Raw genomic sequence first — 19,820 nt, forward strand, 5'->3', positions numbered from 1 at the left:
CATTCCAGAGTAGAAAAATTGGTCAATTCTTTAATACTGATTACATTAAAGAAGAAAGAAAGAGGAAAGTGAAAGTGATCTGTCTGAAGTTTTTTTTATTGTTCAATAAGTTTAATTAAAGAGAATTTCATAATTCTGCTATAATTCTGAAACTACAATGAAGGTGAGCTTTTATGTGCTGTTCTAGGCAGCATGTTAATAAACAAGGAGTTTGGGGGGCCTGGGTAGCTCAGTGAGTAAAGACACTGACTACTATACCTGGAGTCATGAGTTCAAATCCAGGGTGTGCTGTGTGACTCCAGCCAGGTCTCCAAAGCAACCAAATTGGCCCAGTTGCTAGAGAGGGTAGAGTCACATGGTGTAACCTCCACGTGGTCACTATAATGTGGTTCTTGCTCTCAGTGGGGAGTGTGGGGAGTTGTGTGTGGATGCCATGGAGAACATCATGAAGTCTCCACAGTAACACGTTCAACAAGCCACATGATAAGATGTGTGGATTAACTGTCTCAGATGCAGAGGCAACTGAGATTCATCTTCCACCACCCAGATTGAGGCATGTGAGTCACTACGCCACCATGAGGACCTAGAGCACATTTTGAATTGGGCATTCCAAATTGGGGAGAAAATATATATATATATATATTTTAATTAAATAAACAAGGAGTTTGAAATAGATGGTATAGTAATCAATAGGCTATATAGTATATTAACCAGCACTGCTTTTCCTTTAAGAACTGCTAAAATCATATGAAGCCCATGCTCTTCTTTAACAAAATGTCTATAAAAAATTGTTCTGTGCTTAAAAAAGATTGTTTAAAATTGTTCTCAGAACACTGCATTCATGCTGCCAAACTATTTTAGTCATCAAAACAGTCTGATATTCTAAAATAAAAATGGCATATTGTGTAGTACACATGGGATGGAAGTGGTTGCATAAGAGGTCTTAATAAATATGTATCTCTGTGAGTCTTGCATACACAACGAAAAAGAAGATAGATCATCCTAAATATTATTTCATGAAAAATTTCAATATTTACAGCACTGGAGGTTCTCACATGGATTATCTTTGTGTGCAATTGCAATCAGTATGTCTCTCAAAATTTCTGTTCTATCACATGTAACCTTTATATATTGAGCCCATTTTTTAAATACTGTTTGTGTGGATTGCACCAACTTATGCAATAAAAAGCTACGGTTGACATCATAGGAATTAAAGTACGCATTTATTTTCCATTTTTGTCTAATCCGTCTGATTTCTGCGAGGATTAACAGACCAATCATGAATATTGAGCGAGCGCTCGTAGGTTGGAGATGAAATCAACCACTAGTGGATGCACAGTGATATGTGCTGGTGATACCAGAAAGAAGAGGAGCGTAATGTGAATAATTCCTAATTTCAGCGGTTTGGAATGGGAACATTTATTCTTGGTTTGGGCCTTTACAAGTTTGAGCATGGAGAGGCAGGAATTAATCTACATGTTTTGTTCGAGCACTTTATACCACTGAAACTGTGAACAGTGACTCAAATGGATCATCATTGAAAGAGGTAAGATGTTAACATACATTTTCAGTTTACAAAGTATCAGTGCAAATGAACTGTTTTCTGTTTACTTAACTATATCTTTATTTAGATTGTTCTTTAGGCCTAAGAAGAAACAGTGAAATATTTCACTTTATTCATTTTTGTGTGCATTTGTCATTAACTATTGGAGATTGTCATATTGTCACAAACCTGTAGTATAATTAAATTTATAATTTTAGATTGCTGACAGAATTGATGTGACACTATGGAAGTATTCATATAATGCAAATGTGTATGCAGTATGCTGTGTGTAAAATGGATTCAAGAGTATTTAATCCATTGGCATGGAATCCATATAGCGTAGCAAATGCTGCCCCTTTATCTAGTTTAAATTTGTGTCTATGACATTTTTTTACTTTTAAGTGTCCCTTCATTGTCAATGGAGGGGGAGACAGAAGGAAGCCAAGATCTTTCTAGCATACACCCACTAAGAAGTGGGGCAGAGAAAGGTACTGAGCTAACAGATGACCCTCAAAGTGAGCCATCCACTGCATTGAAATCCAAAGCATCTTTTACTTGCTGCTACCCTGAATCCCCAACAACTCTCTCTGGTTCAGCTGTTTCTGCTCTGCAATCTAAAGTTAAGGCAGTGTCCCAGAGAAAGCTCAAGGGGAAGGAGAGAGATGATCTAGTGAACAAGATTTCTAAAGAACAGTCAGGCAAGAAAAGTCAAGATGATGAGGTGTTGTTTCCTTGTCAAACAGAAAACACTGAGCAGAGCAGGAAGTCAAGCACTGGTGATGAAAAAGTGTTGGAACCCAAGTTTCAGGTGTCCACTGCCCTGACCAACTCTGTGATGCAAGGAGACAAGGAGACTTGCAGCAAAAGTGGGAAAGACACCCTATCTCAGGGTGCAGCTGGGATGTCCCGTGGGCTTTGTGAAGGGTCTAGTCTGGAAAACATTGCAGTAGGTGGTGCTGGTGAGCCTCAAGGGGACACCCCACCATCAAAGTCAACAACGTCTTCTCCCAGGCATTGGGCTCCTCCCAAGGGCTTTTGGAGAGTGGCCCGACCAGAGACGTTATTTCTAAATTCAGAGAGTCCCTCCACACAGGCAACTCCAAAGGATGTACCACCTATAATTGAGAAGGATCCAAAATGGAAGCCAAAGGTGAAGGCTGTGGGTGCAATGGTTCACAAGGAGCTGCAAAGGTCTGACAGCTTGGAAAGTGCTTTTCGTAGGTGTCTCAAGAAGGAAACCGGCATGGCGGATCCAGTCGGTGGCCTATGGAAGGCAGACAGCTGGGAGACTGTGTGCTCCAGAGGAGGGACTTTGTCTCTTGCAGAGAAAGTAGAGATTAGCAAGAGGCACCAATACCAAGTCAAGGCCATTGATATCACAAATTCTATGCATCCAGAGGGACAGTATCAACCACCAAAGAAGCCATACAGAGGTAAGTTCTTTGCTTGAAATCTACACGAAACAGCATTCACAAACCATTTTACCTACCAAATGTTAGTGTTCGGAATAAGTCAGAGCTCTTGATGGGCAGTCCCCTTAATCGCCAATGAAACAAATCTCTATTACTTATATTAAGTAAGTATTACTTCTCAAAACTGATAGGTAAAAAAATCTAGTTTTATGTTTCTAGTATTCTAACTTTTATTACACACCACACACAAAAACATCTCTGATCATTACCAAAAAATTTTTTAATGCTACTTAACACAAAGTAATCAATAATTGCTTATGGTTAATTGCCTTGTGCCAGTTTTCACTGTATTTATGATTTAACAAGCATGACTCATGTATTGGTCACTGAGCCAAAACTCACAGCAGGGAGGTTAGTATAATCTTTCAGAACAGATGTGCCTGCCTGTCACCATAATAACAGATGTGGGGGAAGGGGCTGGGAGAGAGTGGAGCAGTGGAGATAACAGTGTTTTAATACTGTATGATGTTGGGAGAGCCTGGAATCTGCCAGCTTAGTTTTCAGGAGTGTTGTGTAACAGCAGACTGAAATCTGTTGGCTCGGAGGGCTACAGGATGAGGGTTCAGTGGGTTTGAATTATCTTTTCATTTGCAGGTACCATAAAGCTTGCTTTGGTGAGATCTTGGGTCCCGTCAAGAAGCTGTTGACCTCATATCATATTCGCCTTACTGCTCACCATTCAACACTGTGGAAGGACTTTTTATTTTTGAAACCTCTGTACATTATCAGGATGTGCTTGATGTTATTCTACAGCAATATGTGTTTTGTCACAGATTTACCACCCTACGAAGTAGATGACTGGGACTCAGCAATCTTCACAAAGGAGCCTGTTTTTAACTACAGGTAAAAGACACTGTGCTCAACCAAACACATCACTGAACTGTAGTAGACCTCTGTGGTAGACAGAATACAAATCCATGTGAAAGACACGTATCCCACCATTTCAAGATTAAGACCACCACTTAGTATGTACACTACATGCCCATGATAGAGATTACATAAAACAGATTTAAATGAATCTGATGTTCTGTAGATTGAATGATTTGTGATTTGTGGCAAGTATGGTGCAAGATCATCATATTGATAATCTTAGTAGTGTTCAATGTTATATACATACAAGTATGAGCATGGAAAATATAAATTAAAAAGTCAGAGAGCCTTTTAGAAGTTTGGATGTCTTGTAAGACACATCAAAACATTTGACATATCGTCAATCTTTCATAAAATGTTCAGAAATTAATCAGAAAAGTGTAATATCCCTTTTCTGTTGTGGACAGACCTCTGATTGCCACCACTGAAGTAACTCTCAGCCCACGTCATGAGCAAGCAAAGCGTCTGTTAGCGAGAGCTCGATTCAAAGCACGTTCTCAAAACCCTAAAAGTGACAACCCTACCTGCCCTGCTCAAAGGGAGGAACTGTAAGTGACCTCAACACTTTTTATTGGCTTTGTGTTGTTCCAAATAAAGGTTGTCCTAGTACACTTTTACTAACATCCTCAAACTATAGAGTGCAACAATTTGGTTTCAGAAGTAAATATTGCATAAATATTTCCATAGGGGAATTGATTATAAATGCTTAATTATTAACTTTTGAAGACAGATCTACTATGAGCTCCAAGGTTCTTAAACAATGGTTTATACTGCTGTTGAAGACATCAATCTGCATTATTTGAACTTCATTTTTCAAAGATCGTGTTTAATGTGAATGAAGCAATCGAGTCGGTCTTCCTACACTTTCAAACTACTTATATATTTATAAATAATTTGCAATATTCTTAAAATGTATTGTTTCTATACTTTTAGTCAGCAACTTTAAATCAATAGTTTTATATATCACTTTGAATTTGATGATGTCATTCGCAAGGCTTTATGGGATTGTGGTTCATTCCCTAATGAAAGACAGTAAGTACACATTCTTGTACTTTTGTCTTTTTGTCCAATTTTCATATACTTTTTAGCTTCAAATCAAAGTATGTAATATTGTGATTCACCTCGGAGCTGGTTTGTTTGGTTCATGGTTTAGAACTCTTTTATAAAGGATTTTATAAAATCCCTATGGAAAAAATGAATGGGAAAAATACATATAGAACCACAACAGTTGAAAAAGTGGGCAGACACTGTTGTGCATTATATAGAGATGCCTCATTCTTCTCAGATCAGTGTAGAAAGGCAGCTGCGCAGCATTATCTGTGTTCCTGTACCACCTTTTCCCAAACCTTTCAAAGACATGTGTGAAATGTTGGTGTCCCTTCTAAATTCATTAACCCTGTCCTTTAATACACAAAAATATTTAAACAAAACAATCTCAAAACATTAATTCATGAGTCTGTTCTTGTGTTACATAATCACATGTATTGCATCTATATTTTGGAAATGCTTTCTTATTAATCATCATATTTTTAATAATTAATAATTGTCATATTTTCTGGGAACATAAGTATGTTAATGTGCACATCAAAAGAATAAAAAAAAAAAAAACAGAGGATAATTTGATAAAATTAAAATCAAGAATTAATTTTGCATTTGTTTTTGTTATTAGAGTTGAATGATAATTATGTAACATCATAAAGTGATGTAATAGAGATCATGAAATGATCTCTATTAGAGGTGTTCTCTAATAGTTCTAGTCTTTAATTTGTAGGGAGGTCTTACCAATCAGTGTTTCATCTATACTGCACGGTGCTGTTCTTGTCACGGCTCAGGAGGAGGTGGCTTCCCCTCATCAGCAGTTGGACATCCGAGGCAGGAACCATGAACATGGGGTGCGCTTACGTTATGGACACTCACCTACACGAGTACGTTTCGAAGATGAGTCAGAAAAGGAGGCTGAGCGACGGTACCTAGAGCGGGTTCGTGAACGTGGGCCAGTGGTGGTGGAGAAATCCCACTCCACCCAGCAGCTAAAAGCAGAACCTGCATTCAACATCCCAAAAGAAAGCAGGGGGACGTCGATAAATTGGTTAAACGTTGGTTTCCCTGTGGCCATATTGACCAAAGAAGGAGAGTGTCTAGCTGCCATGGTGCCAAATGAAGAAATTGTCAGGACGTGTGAGGCCTGTGGGAGCATCCTGGGACCTGCACAGGCCAAAGATTCTCCTGCCACAACAACACACAGTAGCATAGAATCTCAGGTGAAGAGAGTCCCTCGATGGGTCATCCCTGACCAATCCAGTCAAACCATGAGCCCAACCTTCATGGAAAGGATCACTTTCACTGGAGGCCACAGCCTGGCTGAAAGTGTTGGAAGGGGAGGTGTGGGTGGTGCAGGTGAAAGTATGTCAGCTTTTGGGAAATTGCGAAGGAGGAGCAGGAAAGGGGAGAGCAGAGGTGAAACAGGCCATGGCCCCTATGCCCGATGCCAGGATCTTTGGACTCAGAGAAGAAACTCCAAAACCAGGTCAAGTCTGGAGGATCTAACTACTCGCTCTAAAGTTATGAAGACACCAGCACAAGGTGTCGCTTTTGCCACAGAAACCTCATCTGTGCTTGAGAATAATGATCTCACCACCAATGTCAGGGACTCTCCTACTCCCCAGCTTCCCATCAAATCGGCTCTGAAATCAGGTTCCAAGAGCAGGCAGACAGGGCAGCGGGTGGTTAAGCTAATGCCCTCAGTTAAGTACCGCTTAATTCACCTTGACCACAAGCTGGATGGAGGCTCTCACCACGAAAGTATTCAGCCTGAAGAACACCACAGTGTCACTCTCAGTGCCTCCCCCCGGGTTCTTCCAGTCACCTCAGGACTGACTTTTTGTACCAGACCATCCTCTCTCAGGTATTCCTCATCTATGCTGACAACAGACATCCAGGCTCTAAAAATATGGGACCCTGCAGCAGACCCAGTCACTTGTAAGTTTATCTGTAATGAAGTTTTCAAATGATTTAGATGAAAAACAGGTTACTCATCAATTTTATTGGTAAACAATGTATAAAACACAAAAAAATTGATTGTTGATTCTTAGCTGGTTTTCCTGTAATCATGTGCTAAACAGACATCTTTGATGGCAATGTCGTGACAACAGTAACAGGAACATTTTATTTTAGATGTCGTGTCAAGTTAAAAAGAACTTAAACTGTTAAAAATGCATCTCAAGACACTTGCATTCTCTATTCGTGCATTCTCTAAGGTGGCTCTAATGCAGCATTGTCCTGAACAAGAACAGGTTCGCGATTCTCAAACCTACAAGATTTGCTCACTCAAATCCTGACCCTTCGTGGTTTGTTGCTCTCATGTGCATTAGGTCGTTTGGCAAGTGAGGGTGTCTGCAGGGATCCCAGAAGCTCTTGCGCACCTCCTGTTCCCTCTGAGTGCCGCTCAGTTCTGAGATCTATGGGCTTGTCCAAGGCAGATGACCTGAGGGCAGAACTTCTGAGAGCAGAGCACCAAAAGGCTGAAATGCACTGGGATGACAGTGTAGCTGGGTCTAGGTAAGACAAATAAGTTCCTTTCTTAAGACTGAGTTTGCTGATCTTTATAATGGATATACTGTATACAATGGTTTTATATACACTACCGGTCAAAAGTTTTGAAACACTTTCGTTATTATAATTTTTTTTTTTCACATTTTAGAATAATAGTACAGTCATCAAAACTATGGAATAACATAAATGGAACTATGGGAATTATGATATGACTAAACAAAATCCAAAATAAATCAAAACTGTGTTATATTTTAACATCTTCAAAGTAGTCACCCCTCATCAATTTCAAAAACCTTTTTGTATTTTTTTTAAATTAAATTTTAGTTTTATAATTAAATTATTATGGTGCCACAATTATATTTTTTGTCTACAAAACTAATTTCAAACATTTAAGCATACGCCTTCAGATCAAAAGATTTTTAAGATCATGAGAAACATTTCAGTCAAGTGTTTCAAAACTTTTGACCAGTAGTGTATGTTGACATTTGCATCATAAATGCATAAAGGTTCATAAAGAAACTGAAGTCAAATTCACCAGGTGAAGTGCCCCTAAAGTTAACTAGTTACCTTTATGATAACACATATCTTTACAGCAAAAACATAATTTATTGCACAGTTCTTTGTGATTTTTTGAATTGATTCTGATCGGTCAATCACGTCATTCTGTAGACAAATATGTTTGCATATTGACCTCTAAATTGCATAACTGTTGTCCCAGGCAACTGATTTCCTACATAGCTGTGCTAGTTTCATGTCTCTCATATCACTCTCTAGTCTCTGTCATCGCACATAATCAAATAATTTGAACTCAAATCAATACTTCATGTCCACATATTTACTTATTTGGTAAGTAGCTGTGGTAAGTGGGATAATGTGCTTACATTCCCACATTCACGTTGGGGTCCTGTTCACCCTGTTGGGATATATTTTGTGATAATAATTGTCTCACTGTGCATTTTCCTATATATTGTTGTTTATTGCTCTCATTGTGGGCTTATTCCCCATTACCTGTGTGTAGGAGAGGAGGGGAGAGAGAAGGGAGGCCTAAGTTATCTCTCCGCCGCTTTTTCTCAGCCATGGGTCTGAACAGTGTGGGTAAGCTGGTGACGGGCAGCCGCTCCAACAGCATGGAGCATCTGTGTTCCCCCACAGCCCGCTACAGTTCTACCTCCCCCAGCTCTACACACAGAGGCCTGGCCCCTCTGCTGAGAACCCCCTCTCTCCAGTTACTCCACACAGTAAGCCTCGATTCAGAATAGTTTGTTAAAGAGTTAATCCACCAAGCACCACCAACATTGCAATATCCTGAGAGATAGTTTGGACTGTATCTCTGGCTTTGTTTAATGAAACTGCAAAACACATTGTGATTAGACAGCTGATCATAATACTGTACATTTGCAGACTTATGTAATGACACATTTAGAACAGTTTGGCAAACCAAACAGAGAAGAAAAAAAAAAAAAACGAAGCTGCTGCTTTCTGTCTAGGGAGGCAAGTTGAACAAAGAAACAAGTTTACTGAATCTACTTGTTGAAGATAATTAGGTTATAGAATAATACAAATAATGCTAATTCTACTACCAATAAAAGTGCTAAATACTACACAAATTATGCAAAATCTACTACTTATAAAAGTACTTAGTAACACCAAAGAAAAATGTAATCAGCGGATTTTAATTTTAGAGATTAAATTAGAGATTTTAGGGTGTATTCATCATTTGAAATTTTAGACCAATTGAGATCATTGAAACACGTTGACTATCGTGGATAAAATCCATGTGATGTCAAAGGTTTGAGCGTGCCAGTAAAATCTAAGTTAATCAGAATGTTAATAATGGTTGTGTATGCACTATGGCCCCAAAAATATTTGGATTCTTCAGCCACACATTAAATGTATGAATATTGTTGCATAAGACAACAAAATATCAAACCAAGTAGCACCTGAAAAGACATTTTCTCAAAACTAACTTCATGTTTCCCAGCAAGTTTTGCAATTATTTTAACCAACTCAGTCTATTATACCTGGAGAAAGCAAATGTGTTAGCATTTTCATTCATTTCAATGCAAGTTGCTCGGCTAGCACAGGTTTCCCCCCCAGAAGTACACACTTTGAAATTTGCCATCTTTGCTCATGGCTGTAACGTGTGAGACGAGACGAGAGAACAGATCTAAGTGCAGCTTTAATGAAGCTCAAAAGAAATACAAAAAACACAAGAATTCATGAAACAAGAACACCACCACTACAGCCTAGAAAGGACAAGAACCAACCATGACAATCAGAGGGAATCCAGGAACAGGGACAAGACAAGAACCCAAATCTAACTTGAAAATAAAAGTCCAACATAACTTGCAGCTCTTACTGGCTGCTTGGGAGGACCCATATGTTAAATAGGGAGCCCTGGGTTCATCCTCACATGAGAGGAAAACACTTTCCAGAGTGATGTTATCATATTCCCTCCATGTGAGTTCTCCCATCTCTGGCAAGTTCACATTGTTATACAAATGTAAGCTTATCTTATAAATGGATTTTAAATGGGAGTTTGACAGGCTTGCTAAAACACAGAATCGTTCTGAATATTGCAAAATAGGCATTCCTGCCCAGTATAGTTCCTCAACAGCAGATGCTAGATCCTGTAACTTGTGCGGAGAGACGAGAGACAGTTTGACAGTCGAAGTGCAGTTTTAATGAAACTCAAAACAATTACAAGAAACAAACACGAGAATTCAAGAAACAAGAGCACAACCACTACAGCCTAGAAAGGATGAGAATTGACCATGACAATGAGAACACAAAGGCTTTAAATACACAAGAGGTAACAAGGTAAACAAAACACACCTGGGGAGCAATCAGAGGGAAACCAGGAACAGAGACAAGACAAGAACCTAAAACTAACTTCAAAATAAAAGTCTAATATAACCAGCACCTCTTACTGGCTGCTAGAGAGGTCTCATATGTTACAATGGCAGCTCATGGGCACTGAATTCTGCTGCCAGGTTGTTTCATTTGAGCAGTAAATGCCATATGGCTAGTGAAGTGTATGCACTGCTTTGGTCTGTCTTCAAATACTGATTCATGCAATCTTTCTTAATAATAAATGGTTTTATATTTTGCTGTCTAATGTAAATTATTTATGCATTTTTAAGTGTGGTTAAAGTGTACAAATACTTTTCGGGCCACTGTATATAAAAAAGGAAGTGTTTTAATGTTGTGTTGTTGCCATCCGCCACCAGGTGTCTCCTTTGACACAGTTACGTAAAGCATCTTCAGTACAGAGTCTACAGTCCCCAAAAAGGAAGTTTGAATGCTCCACTATACTAGGAGAGTTACCATTGCCATTGAGTTTGGGACCCAGGTGTGTAAAACAATACATGTGATGAAGTTGCTATCTATTCCTAGCACTGAAGCCACACTTTATTTTTCAACACGTTTGGAGTTATACAGAAAGATACTGTAAGTAAGAGCTCTGCAGTCTGGATGATACAATTCTACTTTAAAATGATAAGTTTTGGATAGTTGTGATATATTCTTAACTGGATTTTTATATTGTTGTTGCAGGGAACTTCAGAAGGAAGAGAGTGTAGCGGAGGATTCTCAAGGGACAGGTCCACTAGGGCGGTTGATACAGGCCTTTCCGGATGGAACTTTACTTATAGAGCTCATCAGACCTGCCAATGGACCCTTCGGCTTTGTCATCTCCAGGGGTAAAGGGAGACCAGACTCAGGTAGACTTATGTGGTTCTAGTGACTATTCCCACCTTTAATTCTATGAAAAACTACGATGTTTGAGATGATTCAAAGTAATTAAAGGTATTTAACAAAATCACAGATTTGGAATGCGATTTTACAGGTATATATGTGGAACGAGTTGGAGACAGTCCCACAGAGAACATCTACACTGGGCTACTGGGTGTTGGAGATGAGATTTTAGAAGTCAATGGGGAAATCATAGCTGGACTGACCCTAGATCAGGTTACACGCCTAATGACCCGTGATAGCAAAGCCACTATCCGGATCCTTCAACATTCCTGGATCAAGCATTGATGCAAGTGGAGCAAACTACAGACCATGGAATTGTAAAGATGACAACAAAGGACAGGACAAATTACAAAACATTGAATTTACACTGTTATTTATCTGCAAGTTATAGTGAAGGGCATGTACAATCAATAACATGTGCAATGCATTGTTCACAGAGCAATAAGAAATAAATATATTTAAACCTTGTGGGTTTTTAAATACCTTCCATTTATCTCCTTCTTAATTTTAATGTCTCATATAGATGATTGATAGATAGATAGATAGATTGATATTTAAATGAGATGACTAATTAAAGGATGTCATAACGTAAACATTCAGCGCACAAATTAAAATCACGTTGTGTCCTATTGAGATTATTTAACCACAAAAGATATAAATATACAGTTTGCATGTAATTCAAATGAGCGCTTGTGAATGTGTGGAGACAGTGTTGTGCTGACGCCGGCTGCTCATACCTTTTAAAGCTCCTCCTTGGCTCATACAGGGAAAACACCATCATGAGCATCGCATGCTCTGTTTGTAGCAGATCACAGAAAACAGAGTGCAAATTCACGTTGTAGTGCAAGGCACATACAGAGTACATACTTATATAATTAAATAGCAGCCTTTTGCGGTTTAATAATCACTTTGAGTCATGAAGCGACCGGCTTTTCCAGATTGGGTAGCTGCCATCAAACATCAGAGCTCCTTGGTCAAAACAACACAGAAACACTTCAAAATAAAAGCTCTGTCAAAATTAAAGGTAAATTTATAAGGGGGGCCTGGGTAGCTCAGCGAGTAAAGACGCTGACTACCTCCTCTGGAGTCGCAAGTTCGAATCCAGGGTGTGCTGAGTGACTCCAGCCAGGTCTCCTAAGCAACCAAATTGGCCCAGTTGCTAAGGAGGGTAGAGTCACATGGGGTAACCTCTTCGTGGTCACTATAATGTGGTTCGCTCTCGGTGGGGCGCATGGTGAGTTGTGCGTGGATGCCACAGAGAATAGCGTGAAGCCTCCACACATGCTATGTCTCCGTGGTAAAGCGCCTTAACAAGCCATGTGATAAGATGCATGTATTGACGATATCAGACACGGAGGCAACTGAGATTCGTCCTCTGCCACCCGGATTGAGTCACTACGCCACCACGAGGACTTGGAGCGCACTGGGAATTGGGCATTCCAAATTGGGGAGAAAAAAAAAGGTACATTTATAGGAAAAAGTATGAGAGAAATATATCACTACTGTAAAGTTATGTAATATTCACTGTAATACTACTACTACTACTACTAATAATAATAATAAATCAGTAGTAATTGTATTATACTTAAGCAATATCTAACATCTGTGATGCTCTGTTATGCAGCACTTTATTTAACAAAATATAACTCCAATGTTGTATTTTGGATTGTGCTGTGAGGTTCTGTATATAAGCACTTAATTTGATAAAAAATAATACAATATTATGTTGAAAATTAATTGTTATTTTTTTATTTGATTAAAGTTTTAGTGAATTCATTTATTTAAACACCATTTTGATGATAAAATTTAAATAAACTGTTGATATGGAGTTCAGAAAAAAAAAAAGGTATTGGATTTGGTATCGGCGAGTACTAATAATGAATTATCGGTACTCGTACTCATTCTCAAATAAAAAAAAAAATATATATAAAAAATGGTATCAGGACATCCCTACTCAAAACTAACTATACTGGAAACGCTTTGTGATCAATTAGTTGCAAAACATTTTTCCCCCATTTCTTTTTTTTTTTTTACTTTAAATTTACTAATTTACATTTATCATCAAAAGTCCTTCCAACGTTACTGTGCAATATTATAAAAAAAAAAAGTTATTAGAAACCAATAATATAAATTCTACACAACAGGTTTGTTTTGATTCTTGCTAGCTTTCGACAAATAACCCAGTAGCTTGTACTTGTGATAGCATACTTTGTCAAATTAGTCATAGTCTATTAGCCATGGACTAGCTAGTTAAATTTCCTAATTGGCTACACTGCCGGCCCTAAGGCACTGTATCAAACATGAATAACCCTAAATGAGCATAGGTCATTTTCCTCTAGAAAAACACAAACTTTTGTACAATAATTGCTACAGTTTTTAGAATGGCCCTGAAGGTTCTCTTCTTATCGCTTCTCTTCTTTTCTCCCCAATTTGGAATACCCTATTCCCAATCCACTCTAATCCTCGTGGTGGCGTAGTGACTCACCTCAATCCAGGTGGCGGAGGACAAATCTCAGTTGCCTCTGCGTCTGAGACTGTCAATCCGTGCGTCTTATCACGTGGCTTGTTGAGCGCGTTACCGCGGAGAATAGCGTGAAGCCTCCACACGCAAAATGTCTACGTGGTAACGCGCTCAACAAGCCATGTGATAAGATAAGCAGATTGACGGTCTCAGACGCATCCACGCACAACTCACCATGTGCCCCATCGAGAGCGAATACCACATTATAGCAACCACAAGCAGGTTACCCCATGTGACTCTACCCTCTCTAGCAACCGGGCCAATTTGGTTGCTTATGAGACCTGGCTGGAGTCACTCAGCATGCCCTGGATTCGAACTTGCGACTCCAGGGGTGGTAGTCAGCATCTTTACTCACTGAGCTACCCAGGCCCCCTTATCGCTTCTCTTCTTACAGAAATCATGCCTCTTCATAAGTACTCTTTTAACCACTCATCCAAGTCTGATGACCTTTAATGCAGAGTTGATTGATGCAAAGTTGTAAATAAAAAAGTGTAAATTGAAAAAGATAAAATACACAATACTTTTTCTTAACTAAAATCTTAACATTACAATAAAACAGGCAAGGATTTCTGAGAAAAAAAAATCTAGTAGCATTTCATATAATATGCTTACATAATATAACTGGTAACACTTTACAATAAAGTTCCATTTGTTAAGTATAAGGGATAAAATACAGTCAGCCGGTTGTTATTGTAAAATAAACCCTGACAGGGTGATCAGGAACTTGCAGGCTGACTGTACATTATATCGCTTATTATACAGCTACTAACCAAATAAATAAATACATGGACATAAAATATTGATTTGCGATGAAATTATGTAATTTGAGAAGAAAAATCACTGAACAGCTGAAATCAACCTTCGGTTTGCGTCAGAGTTCTGTTGGTGTTTATTTTGTGAAAATATTCGTCTGACTCCTCATTATTCAGCCTATTACAGCACTACTTGCCAAATAAACAAATACATGGACATGAAACATTGATTTGAGTAGAAATTATTTGATTAGCTTACTTACAGAGAATGCACATTGATCCGAGAAGCAGGGTAGATGGCTTGCAGTACCCTGATGAGTGGTCTGATATGTGGATGTGCGGTTGTTACAGAGCAATATTGGACTGCTGGATGGCACCACTGACCAATCAGAATTGAGTATTCCAGACAGCCGTGTAATATCATTAGTTAACTGTGGCAGACAAGTCGGTAAAGGAGGAAACAGAAACCAGATTAACACTCAACAAGACTTTAATTACAACTTAGAACACTGAACTTGAACATAATAACATGACGACACACACACACAGCTCCGTGTGTGTCTCTCTCTCTCTCCCTAGCACTCCCGACTCCTCCTCTTATCCCTCTCCCGCTGATTGGGCCGCTCAGAACCAGCCATGCACACTCACAGCCCGGCCACGCCCTCCTCCTCGTCACATTAACATTAACAACATTAGTTAACATGAACTAACAATGAACAATACTTTTACAGCATTTATTAACCTTAGTTAATGTTAATTTCAACATACACTAATACATTTTAAAACTCAAAAGTTGTATTTGTTAAAGGTGCAGTATGTAACAATTTTCATGTAAAATTCACCATTTTTTTGTCGATGTGTGAACGGCTTGTAACGCACTTAAAAAATGAGCCCTTCCCGGACTTCCTAGGTGGCCTATTAAAGCCTGTAGACTGATTTTCATGTGAAGGGAGCGGGTCGGTTTTGCCGGGAAAATTCAAAGGATGTGACGTTTATGTGTGCTCCTGAGAGCCTTCTACTGAATCCCGTCTGGCTAAGTGGGAATGGGATCGTGGTCGAACGAAAACTAGAGTGAACATCGGCAGGGCATTTGATTCCTGGAGGGACCTTTGTTCGGTTTTGGGGATCAAAACCGACCCTGAATTGCTGTTCTTCTTATTGGACAGGTAAGCTTACATAACTGCAAAGCATGTGAAATATAGTGCCATGAGAATTGATCTGTGTAATTTTAGCTAACTTGATCTTGCCTGCTAACGCTGACGAATTGCAAGCTACCTTGCTTCGTAACTTTCAAATAATTTAAACGATCTTCTCTTTATACTAAAAGTCAGGTATATACAGGATAAATTTAAGCAAATATGCTGGTTTCTTGATCGTAGTACAACATATGACACACAAAACATACAATAGTGCAACATAACAGTGCAGTTCAACAGTAAACTGGTATATTTCGGTAGTATATAGCTGTATATGTGTATCAGTATGCTACACTATATTGCCAAAAGTATTTGCTCACCCATCCAAATAATTGAATTCAGGTGTTCCAATCACTTCCATGGCCACAAGTGTATAAAATGAAGCACCTAGGCATGCAGACTGCTTCTACAAACATTTGTGAAAGAATGGGCTGCTCTCAGGAGCTCAGTGAATTCCAGCGTGGTACTGTGATAGGATGCCACCTGTGCAACAAGTCCAGTCGTGAAATTTCCTCGCTACTAAATATTCCACAGTCAACTGTCAGTGGTATTATAACAAAGTGGAAGCGATTGGGAATGACAGCAACTCAGCCACGAAGTGGTAGGCCACGTAAAATGACAGAGGGGGGTCAGCGGATGCTGAGGCGCATAGTGCGCAGAGGTCGCCAACTTTCTGCAGCGTCAATCGCTACAGACCTCCAAAGTTCATGTGGCCTTCAGATTAGCTCAAGAACAGTGCGTAGAGAGCTTCATGGAATGGGTTTCCATGGCTGAGCAGCTGCATCCAAGCCATACATCACCAAGTGCAATGCAAAGCGTCGGATGCAGTTGTGTAAAGCACGCTGCCACTGGACTCTAGAGCAGTGGAGACGCATTCTCTGGAGTGACGAATCACGCTTCTCCATCTGGCAATCTGATGGACGAGTCTGGGTTTGGCGGTTGCCAGGAGAACGGTACTTGTCTGACTGCATTGTGCCAACTGTGAAGTTTGGTGGAGGGGGGATTATGGTGTGGGGTTGTTTTTCAGGAGCTGGGCTTGGCCCCTTAGTTCCAGTGAAAGGAACTCTGAATGCTTCAGTATACCAAGAGATTTTGGACAATTCCATGCTCCCAACTTTGTGGGAACAGTTTGGGGATGGCCCCTTGCTGTTCCAACATGACTGCACACCAGTGCACAAAGCAAGGTCCATAATGAGCGAGTTTGGTGTGGAAGAACTTGACTGGCCTGAACAGAGTCCTGACCTCAACCCGATAGAGCACCTTTGGGATGAATTAGAGCAAAGACTGCGAGCCAGGCCTTCTCGTCCAACATCAGTGTCTGACCTCACAAATGCGCTTCTGGAAGAATGGTCAAAAATTCCCATAAACACACTCCTAAACCTTGTGGAAAGCCTTCCCAGAAGAGTTGAAGCTGTTATAGCTGCAAAGGGTGGGCCGACGTCATATTAAACCCTATGGATTAAGAATGGGATGTCACTTAAATTCATATGCGTCTAAAGGCAGATGAGGGAATACTTTTGGCAATATAGTGTATGTTAGCGATAAGTAGTTTTAGTTTGGTATCAAAGTTTGTAGTAAAACAATCATAACGGTGTAATTTTAATTATGCTACCTCATCTGTCAGCATGATGCCGGTGGATCTCGTTCAGTCTCTTTGTACGTTACATCAGTTTTGGCCATTGCTCGCTCGCTCGCGTCCCTATGGAGTGTGTGCATGAGCACAAGCAACAGGTAGCTGGCTGCAGTTCACTTAACGGCCACAGGTGTCATTAATAGCAAGGGTTTCTGAATCTTACATACTGCACCTTTAAGTAAGGGATAATGTACAGTCAGCCAAAGGGGTTTATTTTGTGATAACAACTGGCTGACTGTACATATTCCCGCTTATTACATGGCTACTAACCAAATAAATAAATACATGGACATAAAATTTTGATTTGCGATGAAATAATGTAATTTGAGAAAAAAAGAAATCGCTGAACAGCTGAAATCAACCTTCAGTTTGCGTCAGTTCTGTTGTTGTTTATTTTGTGAGAATGACCGTCTGACTCCTCATTATTCAGCCTATTACAGCACTACTTGCCAAATAAATAAATAAATGCACATGAAACATTGATTTGAGTTGAAAATATTTTATTAGCTTACTTGTAGAGAACGCACAGTGATCCGAGAAGCAGAACCCAGATGAGCAGTCTGATATGTCTAAATCCCCGGATGTGCGGTTGTTACAGAGCAATATCTGACTGCTGGATGACACTATTGACCAATCAGAATCAAGTATTCCAGAGAGGTATGTAATAACATCAGTTAACTTTATTGTGTCCACATGTGAGTCAAATGTAAATTTTTTATATGCTAATGTAGCCTTTAAATAAATGTTCTTTACTGTCATGCGCCTAAATAAATAAAATACATGCATGCATGCATCTAGCTATAACCTATTAATTTTATTCTTTAACAGTCATTTTACTCAAATGAGTGTACATATTTTACCTGTAGGTTAGGACCCTTCCACTCAGTACACAGTTTGTCTTCACTCTCTCATTGGTATCCTATAGTGCAGCATGAATCTGCTGTTACAGATGGACTCGAGATGCACTGTAAAGCTTTTCTTTAGAGCATTACTGATAAAGACATGGCTCAGCTTTATTCATACACTCATTGACCTGGAACCTGTGCTGGAGGAGTCATCTCTTCTCAAGCCCAAAGTAGTCATTGCAATTTTGGTCCGGAACGGTGAACATTGTCTTCCCTGGATTATCCTAAGGACCACATCTCTATCTGGTAACTGGATTTTGTGTCATGTTATGTTTTCAACAAGTGCTCATTTTAGTCTAAACAAATTGTGAACTTCATTTCCATGACTAATTATTGGATTTTGAATGAAAGCTGAACATGATATAATATTCACACTACACGCAGTAGTGTAAACATTAATTCTTACATTGAGTAATGCTAACAGATCATTAGATAAGTACATTTTAAATAGTTTGAAATGCCACTAATTTTTAATTAATATATTGTCATAGGCCTATATTTGTATTTTAATGCACATGAATCTTACATGGTTTCTGAATCTTACATACTGCACCTTTAAGTAAGGGATAATGTACAGTCAGCCAAAGGGGTTTATTTTGTGATAACAACTGGCTGACTGTAAATATTCCCGCTTATTACATGGCTACTAACCAAATAAATAAATACATGGACATAAAATTTTGATTTGCGATGAAATAATGTAATTTGAGAAAAAAAGAAATCGCTGAACAGCTGAAATCAACCTTCAGTTTGCGTCATAGTCACTTGCTGTTGAACTGAAGGAATGATTTGCTAAACAGTTTTAGGAATATATTGGTGGGGGGGGTCATATAGTTGCCGCTTTAATGTATCCCTTTTGCAAAATCCTGATTTCCAACAAATGTTAAAGACTGAAATCAATGTCTATATGGAGACCTACTGGTCCTCAGATATATAAAACAGAGAGAGTCTTTTTCTACCATTCCCTCAGTGAAATCTGCTGGAGGTGAAATTTTTACCTCGGCCATTGATATTAATAATGCTTTTAAAGAATTCTATCTTGATCTTTATAGTTCCACATCTTCGTCTACTGATGAAGATATTAGAAACTTTGTGGAACCATTAGAACTTCCTAAATTGACGACTGAGCAAAAAGACTCTCTTGATTCTGAGATAACCTTGGAGGAGCTTGACGAGGAAATTAAGGCCTTACCTACAGGCAAGGCTCCGGGGCCATATGGTTTTGCCGCTGAATTTTTCAGATCTTATGCTACAGAATTGGCTCTGCTTTTGTTAGAAGTTTATACAGAATCATTAAAGAATGGAAAGCTTCCGCCAACCATGACACAAGCCCGGATCAGTCTGATTCTTAAAAAAGGATCCAAGCGAGTGTAAAAGTTACTGTACAATTTCCCTGATCCAGCTAGATGTAAAAATTTTGGCTAACCGATTAAGTAAAGTTATGACATCTCTTATACATATAGATCAGGTGGGGTTTATTCGGGGCCGTAGCTCTTCTGATAACATAAGGCGTTTCATTAATATCATGTGGTCAGTAGCAAATGATCAGTCTCCAGTCACTGCCATCTCACTTGACGCCAAAATGGCGTTTGATATGGCTGAATGGGATTATCTTTTTAC

At 39.2% G+C, this 19,820-nt stretch overlaps 1 protein-coding gene across 1 annotated transcript; it reads left to right on the plus strand.

Moving 5' to 3' along the window:
- The first annotated feature begins 1,961 nt into the window (after window positions 1-1,961).
- On the plus strand, window positions 1,962-11,651 carry LOC127440609 (uncharacterized). The gene is made up of 9 exons (XM_051697289.1): window positions 1,962-2,976; window positions 3,789-3,858; window positions 4,293-4,433; window positions 5,657-6,864; window positions 7,257-7,443; window positions 8,456-8,675; window positions 10,668-10,789; window positions 10,993-11,159; window positions 11,285-11,651. Exons 1-9 carry the CDS (start codon window positions 1,962-1,964, stop codon window positions 11,476-11,478), a joined length of 3,324 nt encoding a protein of 1,107 aa, XP_051553249.1. The 3' UTR covers window positions 11,479-11,651.
- Window positions 11,652-19,820: the final 8,169 nt, after the last annotated feature.

The sequence above is a fragment of the Myxocyprinus asiaticus genome, chromosome 5, assembly GCF_019703515.2.
Source record: "Myxocyprinus asiaticus isolate MX2 ecotype Aquarium Trade chromosome 5, UBuf_Myxa_2, whole genome shotgun sequence".
In the NCBI taxonomy this organism is placed as follows: Eukaryota; Metazoa; Chordata; class Actinopteri; order Cypriniformes; family Catostomidae; genus Myxocyprinus; species Myxocyprinus asiaticus.

Coding starts and splice junctions, on each gene's coding strand:
- LOC127440609 (XM_051697289.1), top strand. CDS start 1,962: ATGGAGGGGGAGACAGAAGGAAGCCAAGATCTTTCTAGCATACACCCA. Junction 4,434..5,656: donor CCTGCTCAAAGGGAGGAACT/GTAAGTGACCTC, acceptor TTTAATTTGTAG/GGAGGTCTTACCAATCAGTG. Junction 8,676..10,667: donor CTCTCCAGTTACTCCACACA/GTAAGCCTCGAT, acceptor ATCCGCCACCAG/GTGTCTCCTTTGACACAGTT.